The following is a 24,007-nucleotide window of genomic DNA, read 5'->3' on the forward strand; positions in this document are numbered from 1 at the left end:
TGAGCCAGAAGATGGAAGATCTCTCTCTCTGTAGCTGTGCCTTTCAAATAAATAAAATAAATCTTTAAACAAAAAAACACTTCTAAGAATTTTGAAAAATAGCACAAAATATAATGATGAAAATAAAAAGCACTCATTGTACCTCTACCTCAAAAAGATTACTGGAAATAATTCTGTGTGTTTCCACTCTGTCTCTTACCCCCGCTGCGGCAGCAGCTGCAGATGCATGTGTGTCTCTTATTGCACCCCACAGGCCTTAACTTAACCTTTGAACTTGACGCTTGTGTGCACAGGGAGGGGAACTGTCAGGTAGCTGCAATAGCCTGACCGAGTTGTGGATGTTGCAGTGTGGTCGGTGGCTTCATCAGCAGAGTGGTGGGAAAGAAAGTGCCGGACACCCAGAGCCGTCTGTCTCCTATCTTGTTGCAGAAAATAAGGGTTGCTTGTGGGGGAGTAATGTGAAATAAACGGCTGAGTGTAAACATGGATGATTCATAGAATTCAGGATCCGTTGTTTTTCCTGCTCTCAGGAATCTGAGCGTGGATGACAGAAGTAGGAAGCTCCACGTTTTCTGGGTAGGACCTCCTCATGCCAGGCCCGACTTAGGATTTATGGCCACTACACAGAACCAATCCAATCCACTCTGGGCTCAGGTTCAGTTTGCTGGAAGGCCAACTTGACTTTTTCTTTACTTAGCTTCTTTGCAGACGTCAAAACAGACTTTAATTGCAGCAGCTCTTGTTCCAACAAAGAGAAGCTGTGTCAGAATGAAGCTAAGTCGGCCTGAGTTTCTGCACACATGGTTGGGAAAGGACCGTTGGTGCCAGCTTCCCGTCAACTCTGGTTGTGTAGGACGCGTCGTCTGTGTGCTGCAGGGCTGACCAGGGGCTCAGCCAGCTGGGCCTCCATGGCATCCCTTGTGTTGGGGGACATTGTCCCCTCAGAACTGCCCATACCTTTCTTTTTCTCAACTGTACTTTTTTCTTTCTTTTATGCACTTGCCGTCTGAGTTATTACACATCCAGTAGGTGCATTGGACTTTTTGTATTTGTAAAATATCTTCTCGGGTCACTGTGTTTTTGCTTTCTGGTTAAAAAATCCATTCCCTGACAGTGTGAAGTGGCCTCGCTATTCACGTGTGTTCTTGTTGTATTGTCTTTGCAGTCGGAATCAGCTGTCTGCCCTGCCTGCCTGCCTGTGTGGTCTGCCTCTCAAAGTCTTAATCGCAAGTAACAACAAGCTTGGATCACTCCCGGAAGAGATAGGTCAGCTCAAACAGTTAATGGAGTTGGTATGTTCCTGTTTTAAAGGTGCTCTTTTTGTTTGTTGACTGATCCTAGCCTGGCTGGATTACCATAAAGATTGCTAGGGTTGGACAGCGGTGACCCCGTGTCTGTGTGTTTCCCATTGCTGTCACGAAATACCTGAGGTTGAATACTTTATATATATATATATTTGTGTGTATGTGTGTGTGTATACATACATACATACATAGAAAAGAAATTTATTTAGCTGAGAGTTTTGGAGGCTGAAAGCCCCAGGTCAGACAGTGTCATCCCTCTGGCCTCTGGCAAGGGCCCTTACATCATGGCAGCCGTCACCATCACAGTGGGAGCACATGGGAGACAGATCCTCATGTGGGTACCCAGGAAGCCAGAGAACAGGCAGGAGCCAGTCCTGTTCTTTCCTAAGAGCCCACTCTATCAGGAACAAACAGGGCTCCCCCAGTCACTTCTACAGGCCGTGCCCCTGTGACGTCATCACCTCCCACAGGGCTCCATCTTTCAAAGTCCCACCGCCTGCTAACATCACCAGCCTGGGGACCAAGTTTCCAACACTCGAGTCCTTGGGGACATGCCATAGCCAAGCTGTGCCAGGACTGCAGGTGTTGGGGGAAGTGTGGGATGGAGACACTGAGTGGAGAGACATTCCGTCACCAGCCTTGACTTAGCGGTGACAGAGTGCTCCACGTGTACAAGTTTCTTCTAGTTTGTAGTTCCTGATGTTCACAGGTTATCACATTGTAGTTGCACGGTTGCTGCAGATTGTATATAAATTTATAAGAAATTATGGCGAAGCTGACAAAATAATCCAGTAGGTTGCACCTTGTGAAGGTAGGCAATTAAGTCGGAAGACAGAACAGAGTGCTCTGATTGGATACTTAAGACCCGTGAGTTGCTGGGCGGCATAAGCGACACCCCAAGCTCTTTTAGGAGCCCTATTCTGAGCCCACCTCTGGCAGGAGCTGCCCTACATCTTAACGACAGCCCTGTTAGCACCCAGACCTTGTGTTTTTGCTCTACCAGCAGCCACAGAGCCACAGAGGACTGTAAACAGGCATGTGGTCCAAGCGCTGGGTCTCTTCCAGATGAAGGAGCTCAAGGCAGAGACCATGAGTGATGCACGGAGGGGCACCTGGCAAGGCCAAGTTGTAAGCTAAGCCAAAACATCCGCTCCCAGCACTGTCTACTGAAACCACCTGTAATATAGGCCACGCGTGTGATTATTAAATGTCCTGGTAGCCATATTTTAAAAAACAGAGAGAAGTAAGTGAAATTAACTTGAATAAAATATTTCATCACAAAGAGCCAAGTATGAATACTTTACCATGAATGCAAAGGAGACCGTGTGAATGGGATTTCTTGCATTCTGCTTATCATGCCAAGGCTTTGAAGTCCAGTGTGCATCATGTGCTGGTATCATGGCACACATTGGGCTGGCCACATCTCTGTGCTCCATGGCCACCTGTGGTTGGTGGCCACCCTGCTGGGTGCGGCAGCTCTTTCTACTCTGTGGATGCAAAAGCATGGCATTTGTCACAAGCATTTAGTTGTCAAGTTGGTGAAGATTTAGAAAGTTGACATTATTTAACCACAAGGAGTGACTGACCTTGCTTAAGGTCACAGACTAAAAAAAGATTATTTTCCATCCATTCTTATTTATCTTTTGTATCTTTTTACTTAAAATAGTGTTACCATAGGTAACCATGTCAGATTATTTTTAGCTATCAATTAGGGGAAAAGCGATCCCCCAGAGAGCCTTAAGTAATTCTGGAATGGCAGTGGGAGGATTCTGTGTTGTTCTCACACAGAACCAACTTGCTTTTTAAAAAAAAAAAAAAAAAAACAACCTTGGGAGCTCCCCAAGCATTCAGAAGATTTGAAGCCACCCAGTGCTTGAGTGCTGATAAAATCTATCCGCTTATTAGTATCAGGCTCAAAGCATTATTTGTTAACTACTTTGGAAGACATATTTTTAAAAATTTTTCACATCAGACTCAACAGTATATGCCCAATTGAGTTGTGAACTCTCTTTTCTTCCAAATGTGAAGCAATCTAGTCATCTATAAGAAAATAGTTGTCTTTTCCTACTTCTAAAAGGAACTGGCGTTGGAAAATAGTAACCTACCTTTCTAAATCTATCACAGTTATCTAAGAAGCAGGCAACACTAAAGGACCCTGTTCAGTCACTGGCTCGTAGGGCCATTTCAGGTTGTGCAGGAAATACAGAAAAGTCCTTCCTTCCTTCCTTGAAGCAGCCACTAAAAAGCACTACGGAAACATCCTTTTCTCTTTCTAAAATTTATTTTAAAGCCAGGGAGAACTCTGATCTCCTGGTTCACTCTCTAAAAGCCTGCAATACCCTGCCTTGATGGGGCCAAACCAAAGTCAGGAGCCAGGAACCCCAGCCAGGTCTCCCAGGTGGGTGGCAGGAACCCAAGCATCCGAGCCATCACCCCCTGCCTCCCAGAGTGTGCATCTGTAGGAAGCTGGACTCCCCAGAGAGGAGTCAGGAGTCAGACCTAGGCACTGTGATATGTGATGTGGGTATCCCAAGAAGGGTCCAAACTGCTACACTAAAGGCGAGCCGCCATCCTTTTATTTGCAGATACAGAACTTACAGACTCTTAGCTTCATGGAGCTGGCCCCTGTGTTGATCTAGAACTTCTGACCTTGGCATCCTGAATGACCTCCATACCCACTGTGTCCTCACAGTGATAGCTGTATGTGTGTGCTACATTGTAAATCTGTATATTTGCATGTGCTTTCTATCAGGGGAAGAAGTAAAGTACTAATGGGCCCCCACTGTATACCAGGCACTTTCCTAAGTGTGTAATGCATATTAGTGCATGTAATATGGAAAAGAAACCAGCAATGTAGGTGTCATGGTTCACATGTTACAGTTAAGTTGCAGTGTGGGAATTACTTACTCAAAGCCTTGGGGCTAGACAGGAGGGCTGGGTTCAAAACCAAGTTTGTCTGGTTAAAGTCCACACCACATAACAGCAACTGTCTTTTCGGCCAAACCAGGGGTGGGGAATCTTTTTTTTTTTTTTTTCTGCCATATGGACATTTATAACTTTATTCATGAGCCACACAAGATTTTCAACTTAAAAATTAACCTGCTGTAGACTTCCTGAATTTTGAGCTGCCTTGGCAGGGCCAGACCGAACGATAAGGCTTGCAGGCCGTACGTTCCCCACCCCTGATCCAGGCCATAAGCCCCTCATGGAGGGAACCCTGCTTGCGCTCTTTGGAGCTCCCTGGTTCAGCCTTCAATGTTTCTCGCATTAAAGTTGTGGCACGCCCTACACAGTGATGACACCAGTGGGTGGGCACGTCCATCTGGAAGTTTTCTTGCTGTGGAACCCAGTCAGGCGGGGAGTCTGTGGATTTCTCTTGCATTGACTAAACCTCATTTTACTCATTAAAGCCTTGGTAACACATTGAAAACGTGGTTCTTAACACTGTGGCATCATGAAGAGGAACTGAATAAGTGCCACATGTTCTAATTAACCAGACAGCTACGAAGCCAAAGTATGTTAGAACACAGTGAAACCAAGAGCCTTTTATGGGCATTGGCCAAAGATCTAGGAGTTTCTCATTGCTTCTCTGTCGTGGTGGCATGTTGGGCTCAGGAGGTCTGCCTCTTCATCGGCTCCTCTTAGTTCTGCCCTCCCCCATCCTCCACAGCTTCTAGCTCCCTTACCCTCATGTCAGAGAACAGTGTCACTGCCTTAGACAAAGCAGCTCAGGTACCTACCGCGTGGAAGGTGTGTTGCCTGGTCCTGTTTTTATTCTCTTTTCATACGGCGTTTGGCAGTAGCGAGAGTTTGAACTCAAAGAGTCAGTTATAGACACATGATGCCTTGACTGGCTTCTGGGAAAATCCCTCCTCCATTCCTCTCTTTGGGCAGTATTCCTTGTCTCTGATATGGGTTTCCTGGGGTCACCAATTCACACGTTTGCCATGCTTGGGTGTCTGTTTGTGGTCTCTGGAGATGCCGCCTGACCTCTCTGGGACAATGGCAAACCCAGGGCTTGCTCCAGGCCCCTTCTGCTGTTTCTAGTTCTGCCTGCCTGCCTTGTGAACAGCAGTGGGGCAGGGCCTGTGTCAGTGGCTGTGAGAGGTGTGAGCTGGAGTTCTCTGCTGGAGGGAGCTGCTGGTGTTGAGGTGGTCAGGTTCCATACAGAGGTTGCTTGGGAAAGATTCAAGTTTACATGAACATATTGAATTGTCTTTAAAGAGGCAAGGTTCTGAACCCAGATACTGTATGAGTTTTTTTAAATTACTGAGAAATAAAAATTGGCATTACTGTGTTAAATACGTTTCCATCAAAGTGTGTTGATTATTTCTGAGTGAGTAAATGGGTTTTCCTGATGTTGGAAGATAATTTGAATTAGTTACTGCTTCCTCTTCTTTTTATGTAGCCACAGAGAGGGTAAGACATTTACCTAAAGTTACACAGTGGTGCCCTACAAAAAAGCATGGCTGTATAGTGGCAGATAAGGGTGATAGCTTGCATTTCCTGTAAAACATTTGTGTTTCATTCCGTTCAGGAAAGAGGCAGATTTCTTGCAAAAGTGTGATTTAAGCAGCTGTAGCAGCACACTAAGATTTGCAGGCCCGCCTGTCAGAGCAAGGTCACCTGGGAGAACACCACCTGCAACTCCACAGTGTGGCCTGATCACACTGGACGCTCTCTGTAACCAAGATGTTTGCTGGTTTTTGTTCCACGTCCCTCCTGTAGAAAAAACTGCTTCTAGTCTTTTGAACAGTATTGTTTTTTGAAAGCGAGTGTTAGCTAGCTTAGTAATCCCAGAAGTGATTTTGATGTTTTAGCTCCTTGTCATTTTTGCATTCTGAAGTTAAGGTAGCAACTAGCACTTAATGACAGAAAAGTACACACATCTAACACTTTTGGATACTTCTTTTATTGTGATGAAGATCAAAAACTTAATTTCCACTGTTTTCCTTTTGGCTTTTTTTTTTTTTTTTTTTTTTTTTTGACAGGCAGAGTGGATAGTGAGAGAGAGAGACAGACAGAGAGAAAGGTCTTCCTTTTGCCGTTGGTTCACCCTCCAATGGCCGCCACGGCTGGTGCACTGCGGCCGGCGTACCACGCTGATCCGAAGGCAGGAGCCAGGTGATTCTCCTGGTCTCCCATGGGGTGCAGGGCCCAAGCACTTGGGCCATCTTCCACTGCCTTCCCGGGCCACAGCAGAGAGCTGGCCTGGAAGAGGGGCAACCGTGACAGAATCCGGCACCCCAACCGGGACTAGAACCTGGTGTGCTGGCGCCGCAAGGTGGAGGATTAGCCTATTGAGCCGCGGCACCAGCCTTCTTTTGGCTCTTTAAAAACATGATGATTCCGCCAGTGGAAAGTAAGTATTTTAAAATCATGCTTAGAATTCTCTATTTTGTTGTTATCTAAATGAAAAAAGTGAGACTTACTGGTCCACTATGAATATAAGATTGAAAATTTATATTATTATAATTAATTTTTTCTGTGTCACAAGAAAGTCAGTCAATGTTGATACCAAAAGCTTATGATTTTTTGATCTACCTGTAAATTTGTAATTTATAACACTAAATATATGGTAATTTGATTTCACTGAGGCTTGAAATAATTATTCTCTGAGACATAGCTTAGGGCTAAAAGAAATTCAGAAAAAATTCATTGACTATTCTAATAAGATACTGAATCTGATTTATAACCTCCTAAATTCTGACCAGTTATGTATGAGATACTAGTGTTGTCTGTGTTAACATTTAGTTGGCTAAATATTATCTTCTTTAAGTAACTCCAAAAAAATCCACATCTTATCTTAGTATCTGTTCATTTCAAGGAGTATTGAATGTATGCTTTCAAAACTGAAATATCCCCAAACACTAGACTATTATTTCCTCCATCTTCTAATTCATCCTCCAACTAATTAAGCCACAGTTACTCATGGGGTTTAATTTTTGTGATGAAATTCATAACCTCTTTAAAGTTTGGCAAGGTCCAATGGCTCGTGGGAAATAGAGGTTTGCACTGTTTTCCACAATATTCGCCTGTGCAGTCACGAGCAGCCTTTATCTTGCTCTCGTGCCAGCTCCCTCTGGGCCTTTCCCCCTCATTATTTTGTCAGGACCGGAAGTAACTGACAACAGTGCACAGGACTATGAAAACCATTTGACCTTCAGCATATATACCCTTCAACATGTGAATGGACAGTTGAACTTTGTGTGCCTAATTGTCTACAGATGTCCTGCCCTGTGTGTCTGAGGAAAGTTGTTTTAATCATGGTGTGAAGTTTTCTTTCTAAAGTAAATTGGAGAACCATTCTCCCTACCAGTAATTAAGTAGTTAATATAGCTGGGGGGAGTTGATTTTCTTTGATGAAGCTGTTATGTTAGAAATATATAATGGAGAAAATTGCCCTCTTTTCAGGAAAACAGCAGACCTTGATTTCCTGAGCGACCCAGGAATTATCAGCACACAAGGTGAATGTAGTTTGCAACCAAAAATGGAGCAGGGCAGGCGTTTGTTGCAGCGGTGGGATGCTGCTGGACGCCTGCTCCTGATATTAGAGTGCCTGGGGTTGAGTCCCGGCTCCCCTTCCGATTCTAGCTTCCTGCTAATGCACCCACTGGGCGGCAGCAGTGACAGCTCAAGTGATTGGGTTCCTGCCACCCACATGGGACACCTGGATTGGGTACCCAGCGCCTGGTGTCCGCATAGCACAGTCCTGTCTGATGCAGGCATTTTGGGGGTGAGCGAGTGAACGGAAGAGCCCTCTGTCTGTTTCTGTCTCTCTTGCCTTTTAGCTAATTTTTTAAAAATGGAATAAGGCTGAGGTTCATTGCAGGAGTTGAATGCTGTTAATATGCTGCCTAAATAGCTCTGTAATAATTTTGTACCTCTCCCCCTCCTCTTTAGTGTTTAAGAGAAAGATTTTCCCTAAACATGAAGTCTGGACCTTAACATTGTCAGTGTCACTGAGCTTTCCATTCCCTGCTTGAGGGTCTTTCTTATGCTGTCACTCCTAAGACTTAGAAAAACTTAGTCTAGATGTCGGTAGCATAAATTCTCTCTGGAGATGCAAAATAATTTCACTAATTCTTGCCCAAAACTTGCCTTCCCCAAGTGACTTTCCTGGGCATGAATCCAATAGGGTAAGTTCCTTTCATGTATTTCTAGTACTTGCCTGTGTTGCAGTTGTGGGAGGCTATTTAAGATAGAACAGACCAGTACCACCTGCTTTTGTAACAGTTATTGCAAAGGAAGGACAGCTTTCATTGAAAGGATTGGTTGTTGTCTTTTCTGATGGATCAGATGCCGCAGCAACTAGGGAAAGATGGCATTTCACTGTTTGCTTAGTACACGTGGAAACAAATCCAGACCAAGGGGATGGGGGTGACTGCACAAATCTCTTAATTCTGTAACTACTTCCTTGGACATTTCTGCCTCTGCAGATGTGCCCGTGGAGTTGTTGCTGTCATTGTCATCGCCGTCATGTTTAATTTTAAACACGAGGGGTGCTTTGCTTGAAAATTGAGCAACACAGCAACAGTAGCTTAGAGGTGATGCCACTGAACACTTTGTGTTTGTAATCCATCCCGCCCTTCTTCTCTGTTGGACAGTTGAGGGCAGAACTGTCGGATGGGTTTACTACACCACCACAGTCACTTGACCGTGTAGACAGCAGCTTTGTTACCTTGCACCAGCAGTGGTGTGGCTCCTCTTCAGCAAGTGGTGTCCATTGAGCACACTCTTAAGAACGTGGCAGCCTGGTGGGTCCCCTGGGGGTCCACTGTGCTGTGCAGGGATGGCCCTGCCAAAACTGGGAACCTCCAAGATTTTCAGGGTACTGGTCAGTGATGAGTTCAGCTCATCTAAATGAAAGTAAAACAATACTGAAGTAAAGCTTTGCAGCCTTCCACGGTGAAAGCGGTGGGGTGGGGGTCAGTATTGCAGGTTCATAAGTGGATTGACATGTGTAAGGATATGACCTCACTAGGGTCATTGCTAGTTCAAGTACATCTTTGGTTCTCTGATACCAAGTGGGGCCTCTGTGAGATTTGGGTGTGTAGCGGAGCTCCTGGGGGTCTCAGCCTGGAGGCAGAAGTAGCCACAGAATTTTGAGTCTCAAAGTAGATGGACTTCACAAGTTTTCCCCAACATTGATCCCTTACTCCAGACCCAGCATTCTGTTTGCCACCAGGAGGACAGAGTGACTAAGATAGGGTCCTTCCCACCTAGGAACCCCTAGGCTTAAAGTGGAAAGGCGGGCAGGTGAGTGAGAGAATTATAATAACATACAAGAGGACCTGCAAAAAGTTTGAGAAATTTTCATATTATGAAAAAACTGTACATGGATTTCAAAACTTTTTTTGCACCCAAATAAACTTGTCTTTTAACTCCATTTTCCATGAACTGTTGAAGGCGCCTCCCTGCTCTGTAAGGGATCACAGAGGGAAAAGTGGTCAGTCTCTCTGTTTGGAAGCCTCGCGAGACGTTTCACAGAGGAGGTAGAGGCTTGAATGAGGTCTCTGGGGGACGAGAGGACCAGATGAGGCTTGGGGCTGCGAAGTCACCTGGCACACGCGGAGATGGGGAGCAGCTGTCCCGTGGCGTGAGTGTCGGATGCGAGCGAGGGTGTTCTGCAGAACAGGGCGTCGGAAGTGCTGGCCCTCGCTGCCCGGTTTGCACTTCGTTCTCTGCAGTCGCTGAGGAGCCCCTGCCCATGTTGAAGCCAGGACAGTTGCCCTCCGGCAGCCCAATGGAGGATGGATCCCAGGAGGAGGCTGGTGTACGGAAACCAGCCTGCTGGTCCAGACGCAAACGGTTGCTGGAATGTGGAGGGGAGGGTGTGGCATAGCTCCTGAGCCAGAGGAGCAGCAAGACGAGGGGAGATCATCAGGATCTGTCTGATTGTCAGTGCCACGGCCTCCGTTTCGCATGTGTCCAGGAGTAGCTCTAATCAAGGCTAACCAGCGTATTATCTAGGCCTTTTTAAGTAAGGGACCAAATCCACACATCCCACCATCTTGTTTGTCAAGTGCTTGGGAAAGTCATCAGCTGCGTGGTAAGAACTTCCTTCTACATAGATGTGCGTCCAGTCCGTGCAGTCGTATTCATGTGAGAGTTCAATAAGACAAGATACACTGTGGTCTTCCTCCTGGCGAGAGGCACCATGGGAGAGACACTTAACAGCGGGCCGGTCATCCGTTCCCGGTGTTAGCTCTGACGCTGGCAGCCTTGGGCCGCTGAGCCTTGTTTTTCTGATCTGTGAACACTAGGCTAAATCATACTGCCTCATGGGTTTGCTGTGAGCATTTAGCAGGGTCGAGGCCCGTGTAAGCGGCAGAAACAGCTCCCGAATGCTGCTCCCAGCCTTGTGTTCCACGTTATCATCTCCTGGATGTTTGAAGATGGGAACTGCCTCGTTCTCCCCTGGGCTGGGTGTCACTGGGTAGGGACCTCGGAGGCTAGTCTAAAAGTGTACCCGCGTGGTTGCCCCAACACTTAGATTCCCCCAGGAGATGTCGCTTGATTTCCTGAGAAAAGACGTTGTATTTTTTCTCTCTGCTTTTGATACAGGATGTCAGCTGCAATGAGATTACAGCTTTGCCCCAGCAAATAGGTCAATTGAAGTCTCTACGAGAACTGAATGTCAGAAGAAATTACCTTAAAGTTTTGCCACCAGGTAAAAAGGGGCACATGCAGAAGGAAACATGTGGGGACTTTGTTTTTGTTTTTGCGTTACGCTTCTGAAGAGGGTGGGTCTCGTCACGTGGGCACGCGCCTATTACTGTGAATTAGAATGTCACATGCAGATAACAGGACAGCGATGTTCTGGGGATAATTTTAGTCAAGGGCCACAGCAGCAAAATCGCTCCCTCCCTCCCTTCTCTGATGTGGGTGAGTGGATCGGTTTGCTAGGTCGAATATACGAGGACCACAGGCTGGTGGCTTCAATCACAAATCTATTTTCTCAGCATATTGGAGGCTCAAGGTGGAGATCCAGGCGTTGGCCAGGGGGTTTCTCCTTGGCGTGTGGATACCCGTCTTCTCCCTGTGTTCTCCTGTGGTCTTCCCCCTGTGTGTGCTTGTGTCTTTGTATCTTCTTAGAAAGACACCAGTGGGTCAGGGCCCACCCTGATGACCTCGTTTTAAGTTCACTATCCCATTCAAGACCTGGTCTCCAAGTACAGTAACATCCTGCAGTATTGGGGTTTAAGACTGCTGCAGAAGAGTGACAGGGAACACAGCCAGTCACACCAAGGGCAGCTATGGCCGTGTGATATAACAGCACAGGGGCCTGCTTGGCCCTGCAGAGCCCAGCTGTCAGGATTTCCATCCTTGACTGGGAGCCCCCAGCATCTAGGATCTGTCCTTGAGGTGGGGGTCCTGCTGCTGCTGGAGTGATCTTTGCATTGAAGTCACTGGTAGTGTCACTGAATGTTGCCCATGATGGCTTCGGGGGCTCAGCATTGAGCCTCGGCTCCCCAGCACCCAGCACCAAGGCAGAGTCCCAGACTGTCCTGCCCTGACAGCCGAAGGCTTCTCCCGTGTGTCCTGTGATGTGCAGTGTGGGAGATCCAGTGGAAAGGGGGAATTCCTCAGCAAATGTTTACCATTACGGCTTGAGGGCAAGCCTCGTAGGTGGTAGCAGCTCTGGCGTTCATCTTGGGGTTTGGACCTGGGTCAGGAATGAGTCAATGGACAGCAGCTCACTGCATGGTTTCTCTGGAACACACTCTGGCTTATAAAGATCTAAAACGTGGATTTCCTCTGGTTTTGTTTGGGGATTCTAGACATACCTGATCTCAAGCATATATTTCTAAAAACATAGAGCAAAAGCCTAGGTTTGAAACCATCGACATTTGGTGCAGCTGACTTCCACCACGCTCCAGTTCCTGCATCTTGACCTGTGGCTGGAAATGCTTCCCCAATTCCAGGCAAGAAAACAGAGCTCGAGAAAGGGAGAACTTTGTGAAATGAGACATGCTTCAGCCAATGGAGGGTCAAAATGCCTGCCTGTCATCCTGCCCCTTTCTCATGGTGACTGGCATGTTAAAAAGTAGAAGTGGAGGCAGTCTCCATGTAGATGTATTACATGAGATGACTCAGCATAAGAATATTATTGATTTTTCATTTTTTCGCTCCAAAAGCCCATTTTGTAGAATATATGAAACTCTTGTTCTTGGTTTAAGCAAGTACAGAGGGAAAATTCTCAGTAACAGCAAATTTATACACAGGTCCTCTTTCACACATTAAAGGACACTTTAAATTTAAGCTTCCATGTTGATCCTTGTGAACCTATCACAGGTAATAAACTCTGATTTTCAAAGGGGGAAAAATCGATCATTCTACAGCTGCCTGTAAGCATAGAGAAATGTATGGAAAGAAAGATACATCTGCAAAACCTAGGTTTTTGTTTCTCTCGCTCCCCCTTACTCATTTGCCTTAAAACCATTCCTTTCCCTAAAAAGATCAGTTACAAATCACTATGCTTTCCCTAATCATGTTTTCTCAGTTCTGATGTTTTAAAATACACTCAAGGCTAAAACTTCAGTTTACTGGGAAATATTCTTCTTCTTTTTTTTTTTTTAATAATTTCCTGAATATCAAGTGTCACTTTGCTTCACTCTAGAGAGCTCCATTGACAAAGGAGCATTGATAAGACTTTCAGGAAGCGAATTTAAAGACTTTCCATATTTACTTACATGCTTTTCCTCTCTGAGTACCCTGCCTCATGTGCTTTCAATTTGAGGAGGAAAAGCAATTTTGTGGCCTAATTACCCAGATCAGTGTGGCGGTGGGGTCCTACAAGGTCTGCAGTGAGGAGAGCTGTTTTGTCCTTTCTAGGACCAGAAGGAGCAGAGAATTAAAATAGCTGTTCCTTGTCCCTCTTTGCAATGGTGAGGGGGAAGTGGGGCTTGCTTGCTTGTTTGTTTGTTTGTTTTTACTCCCTTTTTCTGCTTCAATTCTTTGACATTTTCTGTGCTGGCATTGCAGGGTTATCATTTTCTCCCCTGCTTTCTTGTTGTGAAACTGTCTGGTTCTTATTTTCCTACACTGCGATGATAATTGTGTCCCAGACTGGTACTAAAAAGGAAGGAAAATAGTCATTAGCAAACCGTTCCTTATTTTATTTACCTCTGAGTTACCTCCTGCTCTGCTTCCATGAACTCAGCCCTCGGGTCTTCAAAGTCTTTACTTTAGGTGACAAAGAATTTGCTAAAGATCCAGAGTCCAGTTCAGTTTTACCACAGATTGGCCAACCTAATCTGAGTGAGGTTTGCCATCTTGGAGCCAGGTTAGCCTTGGCAGGGGTTCAAAGGAGGGATTCCTCTTGGAGTGTTACCCCTAACTCAGACACACACTATGAAGGGAGACAGGATCCGACCTTCCTTTGATTTCATGATTCCAGAACCTGCAGTCCCTCTCTTCCATCTCCATGGCTAGTGTGATTCGAGCCAAATCTTCAGCCTGCTGGCTGAGAGGAGAGCTGGATTTGAGCAGTGGTCTACTCCGGGCAATTTTTAAAATGCTGATTCCTTCGCCAAAATACCAGTTCCTTGGCTTCGGGCCCAGAAGTCTGTGTTTTTGTTTTTTTGTTTGTTTTAAAAACCGCACTTCCCTAAGTTTCTCCTGCATAGCCCACCCGCCATGGACCTGAGTTTGGAACCTGTGGAATTAGGAGCTCTTCTGCCTCCTTCTGGAATTTCAGTCCCATTACCCCATCTGTGGGACGCGTCGTTTGCATAGGTATGAGAGCAGGAAAGTCCCTTGGGCTCCCAGAGCTGGTGAGTTCTGAGAACCCGGAGAGCCTTTGTTGGTGGAGTTGGAAGTCCTCAGAGCTGAACTTGACAGCCCTCGGGCAGTGGAGGGGAGAGGGTAGACAGTGTGGGTCCCTGCCCCTGTCACTGGGTCACTGCCTGAGCTCCTCTTCCTGTTGTAGGCTTTGCTCTGTTTCCACTTGGGAACCCCTGGTGTATTTCAGAAACCACCTTTCAGGCCTTCACTTGTCTTATAACAAGAGTGCCGGGAAGCTACCCTCTATCGCCTTTCCCACAGCGGCCCGGGTGGCTTGCCGGTGTCACCCCAGATTGTGGCATGGCTCAGCCTCCCTTTGCACTGTGGAATGTATTTGACTTCATCTGTAGCAGCTGCCCATGTCGGTTTGAATGCTTGAAATTACTGAGTGTTTACTGTGCCACTGGGTGGGGATTTTAAGCTAAATATAACGTCTGTCTTGTTAGCAGAGCTGCAAAAGACGTTTTAAAACCAGTAGAAGAAAGCCTCATCAAATCGGAATGACAGCACCCATTGGAAAATTCTATTAGAATTTTCTATTAGATAGCATCTATTTTTTAAATGCAGTTGGAAAAACATTGTGAGCCTGGGTGCTATAACTAGTTCTGGAATTCCACCAGCCCACATACACTGAATGGATAAGACTATTCTGTAATTAGCATACCGTCCATATGTTTGCTAGTGCTACTTGGAAACAGTTTGAAGTTAAAGCATAAACATGCCATGTAACATAGCCTGTGTGAATCTTTTGCTGGGGTTAAAAAAAAGAGTTTTAAACAATAGATTCTGTAAATGTCAGATATTCCCAACTTTTATCAGAGCTGAGAACAGTTTAAAATTATTGGGCTCCCAATGAAAGATTTTATTTCCTTTGGTAAAATACTCTACACACACTGTATGTTCTTCATGTATAACTCACTTTTGCCTGTGCTAAATGATGTTTTTTCCTGGTCAACGGAAATTATTTTTTGAATATTTAGTCATTTCATCTTATTGCTCTCTAAGGTTTCTCTCTTTTCTAAAATTTCTTCTAGAACTAGTAGATCTTCCCTTGGTCAAGTTCGACTTTTCCTGCAACAAAGTGCTGGTGATTCCGATTTGCTTTCGGGAGATGAAGCAGCTGCAGGTGTTGCTGCTGGAGAACAATCCTTTGCAGTCGCCTCCTGCGCAGGTGAGGGCCCCTGGCGCCAGGCCCCGGGGAGGCGCCCGAGCAGCGCAATGAGTTAGGGCCGTGTGCGCTACAGTGAGCAAGAGCAGTCACTGTCGCTGAGAAGGTGAAACCTAGGGCGGATCTGGCCACACCAAGCTGCCTTCTGCTGCGGCAAATCCCTTTACCCACGTGTGGCTCCCTCCTCTGATGGCCCCAACCCTGGAATTCGGTGTGTGCTTATGGATCACTGGTGCACACGTTGGAAACTTTTCATGGAGCATGTAGCTCACAAAGGTAGCAATAATTCCTTACCCGGAAAATGGGATTTAAACTTCTTAAAATACGACTACCTGCTCAAATATTAACCTGCATGAGAATGAGATAAAGCTCATATGCTTAGCTTTGGAAATACTTAAAGTTTCTTTTCTTTTTCAGTAATTTCAGAACTTTGTAAACCTTCTGTAATTAGAGTGTTACAGTACAGTTAGCTCTATGACATTTATACTTTTTTATTTCACACTCAAAACACATTTCTGTTAGCATTTTGTTGTTTGACTCAAGAAAAAAATTTGAAATAGATTATGCATGATTTTCTTTTCAAAGTAGGATTTGGAGGAAATATTTCCCAAAGTCCTTAGAAGTTTTGGAGATGTCAAATTTAGTGCGTTGTTCGGATATCACTTAAAATGAAGTGGTGAAAAAGAAGATACAGAGAGCCATGTAACAGTGTTTACATACTGTTTTCTCATTGAAGAATAGCTGTGCATTATTAATGTCTCCATAGATTTGCACAAAGGGCAAAGTGCACATATTTAAGTACTTGAGCATACAAGCGTGCCAGATGAAGACAGCTGACTCCCTTTATCTCCACACCATGGAGAGGCCCCATTTACACCAGCATGTGGAAGACAGGTGAGTCCCTGCCTTCACTTTAACATAGCCCCTGTTTAGGATTTCCTTAGGCCCAGGCTTTCCAAGTAACTCACTGCAAAAGTCAGCTTACTTCACACAGCCAATTTAAGCTTACAGCTCAGAGTTTGAGGAATTATTGGATTAAGAAAGAGAAAATTGAGGCTGTTGAAAATTTTTGGCATCTCTCAAATCTCACACAACCTTTCTGAATCAGTCATCAATCCTTTCATATGTGGATATACTTACAACTAAGATCTGTAAATATGGACCATTTTTACTTCATTAAAATAACTTTATTAAGGTCAGATATATCTTTTTAACAATTATTTCTAATTTTTTACCTGCCCCTGGGACATTGTGAAGGCTTTACTGTTGAATTGTCTTTTAAAAATGCAGTGTGCATGGGTTTTGTTTGCCACTTCCTGTTTAGAATGGAAGTGTTAGAACCTTCTCACATGTCCTTGGACTTTTTCTGGCATAAATCAGGCCTTGAACGCTCAGAGAACAAAATTCCCACACTGAACACCCTTATAAAACTGCAGGTTTTGTTTTTTATTTTTGAGAAGTCTTCACTGCAGAAAGTTTTCCTTCCCGTTCTGCTAACCAAGGTGACTTAAAATTAGTTTTTTATGATGCTTAAACTGTGGATTCATTATTTTATCTTTGTAAAGACACTATCAAATTTATTTAGTCACCTGATAGACGTTTCCAGACTTAGGGAAAGTAATCATATTTTTAAAAGTATTTATTTATTTATGTGTTTATTTCAAAGAATTACAGAGAGAGGGAGAGAGACACAGAAAGAGAGCTTCCATCCACTGGTCCACTCCCCAAATGGCCACAACATCCGGGGTTGGGCCAGACCAAAGCTGTACGACAGGAGCTTCATCTGGTTCTCCCACATGGATAGTGGGGGCCCAAACACTTGGGTCATCTTCCGCTGCTTTTCCTAGGCGCATTAGCAGGGAGCTGAATCAGAAGTGGGGCAGCCAGGGCTTGAACTGGTGCCCATATGTGATGCTGGCATCACAAACAATGGCTTAACCCACTGCTCCACAGCACCAACCCCAAAGTAATCATATTTTATAACTAACAGGTAAAAACAGTTATGTAGTTTATTGCTGTTTTATATAACAAATAAGACTATTGGCAACTATTTCAAAGAACCAACCTGACATCTAAGACAGACCACATAGTGAGAGGGTAAATGCATGAACTTTGATTATAAAATCAATCATATTCTGTATTTAGACAGAACGAGGACCCAATTTTCATTAGCTGCATGTCTTAATATTCTTTATTCCTGCACTGATTTGTTCCCTTGTAATAACAGTAAAAGTATAGCAAAGTCATTTTGGACCTTGAATGGATGTGTCTTGGTATAAAGTTTGTGATTTTATTTTTTCCTAAATGAATTCAATATTGATGACATCTATCCCAGCAAGAAGGATTCTGACTCGGGAGTTGGAAGTGATAATGGAGATAAGCGATTATCTGCCACTGAGGTAAAGTTTGGGTTCAGATTTCTCCCCTCTGTATTCCTACGTATATTTTAGGCCTTCAAAAAGTTTGTGGAAAACGCTTACTATGAGAAAGCCATGTAGGGATTCCCACCATTTTTGTACCAACATAAACCTCTCTCTCTGAATCCATTTTTTTGACCAACTTTTTAAAGTAGCCTCATACCTGCCAGCGTTCATGGACCTTCTTTCTCAGAAAGAGCTTGGATGCATCTATAGAATATGTGATGATGTTTGTGAAGCCACTTAAAAGTTTTACATAAAGGTCAGGTGCTGGTGGCTTATTCTGCATGTTTAATATTCTGTAAATGCCTCAAGAGTAGAATCTCTCTGTCTTCCTCTCCCACAGTCATAGGTTATGTAGGATATCCTTGAATGCTCAATAAATCCTAAAATATGACTCTGTGGTGTACGGGTGCCCATGAAGCTCTTCTAAGAATTTGCCTGCTGTTAAGTGACAAGGTGATTTAGGGACCAGGGACTGCTGTGATGTAGATGCGTAAAAGTTAAGGAGGCAAGTGATGGCGTGTTTTTGCAGTTACCCTCCGGAAAATGCATTTATGAGTAGCTGTAGTTTTTATAATGAGATTCTTAGGTTGTGATCTGCTCAGATAGAAGTTTGGTTGTTTGTAAGTTAAGAGGCCTCACACACTCGGGCTTCCTGTAGTGGTTATGAAGTCAGTCTTGGTTACTGGGTCTGTTATTATTCACCATTAAGTGGTGCTGCTTGACCCAGAGAACTAGAAGGATCCGTGTGGTAGGGAATGGAGCCCCCACATAGCCTTCCCTGTGTAGGAAGGTACTGGGTTTTCAGAGTTACTGGGTTCTGAAGCATCGTAATACTTGGACGTTATAATCAGCCCATCAATTAGGCCACCTAAGGAATTCGCATTTTACTATGTGTGACTCTAGGAGAAAGCTTTTTCCCAGTTCTCCTCAGGACTCTGAGGTTTCATAAGTCGCTAAGGTATTTGAATTTCTTTCCTACTAAATGATGTACTCAGCAGTGTGTTTAAAAATCCTAGGAATCTTTAAAAAGCTTTCTAATGCAGAATATATTAAAGGGAATAAGAGTTAGTAGGCAGAAAAAGAAAGCCAATGTCAATAAAAGAAACGAGCCACATTACTAGTTTACTGTGGCTGGGGAGAGTTGGACACTAAACAGGCTGCTTCCTAAGTTGGATTTTAATTCATCCCCTTACACTTTATTAGCCTCCTAAGTCCCCTCAATGGACCATTGTTTCAGAAACTACTCACCCTGAGCTTATTTTCTATTAAATTCTATTATATTTTCTATTAAACAGACTCTGCTTTATCCTTTATCTCTCTTCCAAGGCTAATTAAGCTCATTAATAAAACATTACACAAAGAACTCCATTATCCTTTTGTTCTCACTTAGTATAAGTAGGATGCTAATATCATTCTAAGAAGAGCCCAAGGATTCATTTCTTCTTTTAATTAGATGCATGTCTTTGGAATTTTGCTATATTTTTAAGAAGGGCAGTGGGGGAAGAAAAAGCAATTGTAGACAGGATTATATGTGACAGAATAAAATGCACAATCCTTCCTTTGGCCTTTTCTTGCCTCCCATTATAGCCTCATTAGCTAAGAACACCTCCAAGAAATGTATTATTTTAGAATGATAAGGGCTCTGAGTTAGTCTGTATCTCTCTATTGTTTTAGGCAAATATGTTAGCATCCAAGGTCTGTCACTCTCCCTCCCCACTTATGTCTCATTGTGTGATTCAGGAATCATTCCTCCTTTGGCTGTTGCCATTGTCTGATTTAGTTAGCAGTTGCCTCTAACATGTTCACATCAAGGTTAGCAAGCGAGAGTGTGAGGGGCTCTATGAGTATATGTTGACTGAACGGCATGTATGCTTGTCAGCCACCAATTTCTAGCCAATCTGCTGGTGTCCAAAGGCACATGAGGGCAAACCCTGAGACTTACAAACAGCCCCTAGGACGTAGGAGCCAACCACCATCAGCTGTGTGTCGTGGAGGCTCCTGATCCCCGAGATATGCGAAGTTTTTCACCAAAGAGCAGCACTAAAATGGGGCGGAGGGAGATAAACAAGGCTGTACAAGTCTCCTTTGTGACAGAGTCCCAGGGTTCCTGCATAAACATTGTCAGTCCACGTGGGAGGCGAGACCTCAGAGAGCACTAACTCCAATGACAAACCAAAGCTCTGTTCTGAGAAGTGCACAGGATGCACATCATGTTTATCTACTGCAATTGCTAAGCACTTTTATATGCATATATGTAATATAGTTTCCTTGGCCTAAGATGGAAATAAATCCGAGCTTGATGTTGCACATAGGGTATTCTCCAAAGAAAAGAGATAGAGTTTCCGAGGTTGACTTTGTGGCAAGCCGCATGCATCTTTATAGTGTATTTTTGGTAAATCAACTTTGTTGACAGATCTGAGTATTGCTACTAGGAAAACAGTTGATTAGATTTACTGCTCCAGGACCAGTAGATTAGATTAGCTAATACGATGGTATGTAGATAACAGTTCCTCTGTTATATAAGGTACTGCCCAGTCATTTTTAGTGCCCTGACCCTGGCTGTTAGGTTAGCAAAAGATGGGTATCTAACAAGATTTCCTCTCAAACACACACATGCAGAGAAATGCAGGTGTTAGCTCAGTGAGTGCCCACAAAGGGAGCACACACCCGTGTAATCAGCTCCCAGTTTAAAGACTGACTCAGTGTTGAGTTTTTGAACTTCTGAACACAGGGCCGGAGACTTTTCCTCTCGCTGGTGTCTTTACTCACGATGCTATTTGCACGAATCTCGGGGTATTGTTTTATTACGTGATGTTTTCTTTCTCTCCACGGATGACACTTCTCTCTTGAATGAAACAGTGTACTGTGCTGTGTCGTTTTAGCCTTCTGACGAAGACACTGTGAGCCTCAATGTGCCCATGTCAAATATCATGGAAGAAGACCAGAGCACCAAGGAGGATGCGTGCCGTCATCGCCTCAGCCCAGTGAAAGGTCTGAGGATGAGAAGTGCAGAGAAAGTGCTTGTGTTCTGCTTCAGGTGTTCTGTTTAAAGTAACATGTGTACGGATAGCACAATGTTAACAGTTCATAGCTGTGGGGCATCTCCTCTGGACCAGGTACTATGAAATGGGAGTTAGTGATTAGAAGGCAATTCCTTCTAGGCGTTGATTCAAGACCTGAGCTTCGTGCCTACTGTGATTCCAGCACCTTTGACCCAGGACTCCTGAAGTCTCCCCGAGCTGAGCATGCAAGTTTGCTCATGGGGAATTTGAGGGGCTGGGCCTGGAAGGAGAGCCCATCACTTGCAAGGTGGATTTCACCCCATGACCTCATCTAACTACACAGACGGTGGGAAATGTAGTTGAGATGTGTGTTCAGCAGTCTACTTGAGTTTGACAAGTCTGCTGGCCTCAATCCCCTCACACATGAGTGAGAAGATCCTTTGTAGCTCTAAAATTCAGTGTTCTGTCGTAGTCACTACACACAGTATCTTACATACTTTCAGGGTCTTTGTACCTCAGTGAGAAGCCCACAGCAGAGTACACGGTGACAGTGTTTTGGTCGCTTCTCTTTGCCCAGTGACTTTTAAAGAAAATACTAAAATTTGCTGTTTATTGATTTGTATCAATGACTGTTCTCCCTGTAAACAGTACAGAACTGAACTAACATACAAATCATCTCCCTAATAGTTTGAATGCACTCTTATTAGTGATGGGAGAAGGGTTTAAAGTAACTCAAACATGTTTACTTTTACTTCTTCCTCTAAGGATTTTAAGATTGTCATGTAAGTTTAGCACGTTTGTTTACCTGAGATGGTGACTGGGACCACATATGCTATCCAGAAGTGTAGCTATATAATTTGTAATTCAGATACAACTGCCACATTCTTCATGCAGATAAACTTGGTAACTTTATGCAATGTAGGAGTTATTGTTTGAGGCGAAATCTTCAAGTAAAAGAAATATGTAATCTGTCACTAGTGATTTCTCTCCCCGCTGCTGTAGACGTAGGTATTCGGCTGACTCAAGAGTGCTGAAAGTGCTGTTTGATCCTTTTTAGTCTCCAGCTCACTCAGAAGTGTTCTCCCTGGGCCTCTGTTGTGGCACAGGGGGCTAAGCCACTGCCTGTGATGGCTGCATCCCATCTAAGTGCCAGGCTGCTCCACTTCTGATCCAGTTCCCTGCTAATGTACCTGGAAAGGTAGAGGAAGATGGCCTAGTGCTTGGGCCCCTGCACCCACCCATGTCGGAGACCCAGATGAAGCTCCTGGCTCCTGGTTTCTTTCTGGTCCAGCCCTGATTGTTGTGGCCATTTGGGGAGTAAACCAGCAGATGGAAAACCTCTCACTCGTTTCTCTTTTTGTACCTCTGTCTTTCAAATAAATTAATTACTTTTAAAAAGAAGGGAGGGAGGGAAGAATGGGAGGGAGAAGGAAGACAAAAAGAAGAACAGGCTGGTTTTTGTCATTCCCTCTCCTATGCCCTCTGCAGCACCCGTAGGACTGCTGTTGGATTTGCACTGCCTGTGCCTTTCTTCTAGTCACTTTTGTAGTTCTGATTTGGGGTGCCTTTCTGCCCTCCTCCCCACTCTTCCTGAGATTACTAGCTGCTTAAGGAAAAGGAGTCAGATTTGACTTATTAAAAATTATTTTATTTGAAAGGCAGGGAGTCAGAGACAGGCAGATCTCCCATCCACCAATTCACCCCCTGAATGCCTGGGAGCCAGGAACTCGATCCAGGTCTCGCATGTTGGTGGCAGGGATCCAATCACTTGAGTCATCATCCGCTGACTCCCAGGGTGCACGTTAGCAAAGAAGCTGGAAACAACAGTGGAGCTGGGTCTCGAATCCAGGCACTGTCATTTAAGATGCAGGTGTCCCAACTGGGCCCAACACCCACCCCTAACTTTTTAATCGATGAAATGTTTGGCATAAGACGTGCCCTTTAACACCTACTCAATAAACACTTACTGAATTTGAATTTGAAATACTTGGTCACATTTTACTGAGAGCTCTCTTCTATATTTTCTCTGTTGTCTATAAAATTAGGGGATGTTTGTCTCCTCCACAAGGAACCATAGCCATAAAGGAGCCTGGACTTTTTTTTTTTTTTTAATTTATTTGACAGATAGAGTTAGACAGTGAGAGAGAGAGAGAGAGACAGAGAGAAAGGTCTTCTTCCATTGGTTCACTCCCCAAATGGCCACTACGGCCGGAGCTACGCCGATCTGAAGCCAGGAGCCAGGTGCTTCTCCTGGTCTCCCATGCGGGTGCAGGGCCCAAGCACTTGGGCCATCCTCCACTGCCCTCCCGGGCCACAGCAGAGAGCTGGACCGGAAGAGGAGCAACTGGAACTAAAACCCAGCGCCCATATGGGATGCCGGCACCACAGGCGGAGGATTAACCAAGTGAGCCACGACGCTGGGGGCCTGGACTTTTTAAGTTCAGTCTGGGGCTTTCAGCTTCTTTCTTTCTTTCTTTCTTTCTTTCTTTCTTTCTTTCTTTCTTTCTTTCTTTCTTTCTTTCTTTCTTTCTTTCTTTCTTTCTCTCTCTCTCTCTCTCTCTCTCTCTCTCTCTCTCTCTCTCTTTCTTTCTTTCTTTCTTTCTTTCTTTCTTTCTTTCTTTCCTTTTTTTTTTTTAAGATGTATTTTGTTTATTTGAAAGACAGAGTTACAGAGAGAGGTAGAGACAGAGAGAGAGAGGTCTTCCATCTACTGGCTCACTCCCTAAATGGCCACAAAGGCCAGAGCTGCGCTGATCCGAAGCCAGGAGCCAGGAGCTTCTTCCAGGTCTCCCACGTGGGGGCAGAGGCCCAAGGACTTGGGTCATCTTCTACTGCTTTCCCAGGCCGTAACAGAGAGCTGGATTGGAAGAGGAGCAGCCGGGACTAGAACCGGAGCCCATATGAGATGCCAGACCTTCAGGCCAGGGCTTTAACTCCCTGTGCCACAGCACTGGCCCCTTCAGTTTCTTTTACTTTTCTTCCTTCTCTTCCTTTTTAAAAAATTCTCTTCCTCATATCCTACAGGTAGGAGAAAGCTTGGGCAAGAGGGGAGATTGAAATAACTAGCTAACGGATCTGAGGACCATCTGTGTTTGGTTCTTCTTTTCGTGAAATCACATTTTCGTCTTTTTACATTTTCCTAACAGGGGAATTTCATCAGGAATTTGAACCGGAACCTTCTCTCTTGGGTGACAGTGACAACGCAAGAGAAGAAAGGGACCATTTTACTCTCGGAGCAGATGTCCTACACCCCGGCTTTCGGAGCTATGTCAAGGTAAGGTTTCGAGGATCAGCTAATCCTTTCACTCATTTTCTCCTGTT

General features: G+C 44.6%; 1 protein-coding gene across 9 annotated transcripts in view; it reads left to right on the top strand.

Moving 5' to 3' along the window:
* Positions 1-24,007, top strand: part of LRCH1 (leucine rich repeats and calponin homology domain containing 1) — a 212,435-nt gene that overhangs the window by 127,039 nt on the left and 61,389 nt on the right. For 6 of the 9 annotated variants that reach the window (XR_016213262.1, XM_070048799.2, XM_070048800.2 and 3 more), the window contains exons 3-9: positions 1,166-1,292; positions 10,872-10,977; positions 15,128-15,264; positions 16,028-16,155; positions 17,597-17,660; positions 20,567-20,675; positions 23,833-23,960. Coding sequence is in view for 8 of the 9 variants with exons in the window: in XM_070048799.2 (XP_069904900.1) it covers positions 1,166-1,292; positions 10,872-10,977; positions 15,128-15,264; positions 16,028-16,155; positions 17,597-17,660; positions 20,567-20,675; positions 23,833-23,960 (799 nt within the window). In the remaining variant the exon portion in view is untranslated. The other 3 variants (XM_089304122.1, XM_089304123.1, XM_089304124.1) reach the window with 3 other exon arrangements.

Source organism: Oryctolagus cuniculus, chromosome 9, assembly GCF_051225735.1.
Source record: "Oryctolagus cuniculus isolate XC-2025 breed Fujian yellow rabbit chromosome 9, ASM5122573v1, whole genome shotgun sequence".
Taxonomy (NCBI): Eukaryota; Metazoa; Chordata; class Mammalia; order Lagomorpha; family Leporidae; genus Oryctolagus; species Oryctolagus cuniculus.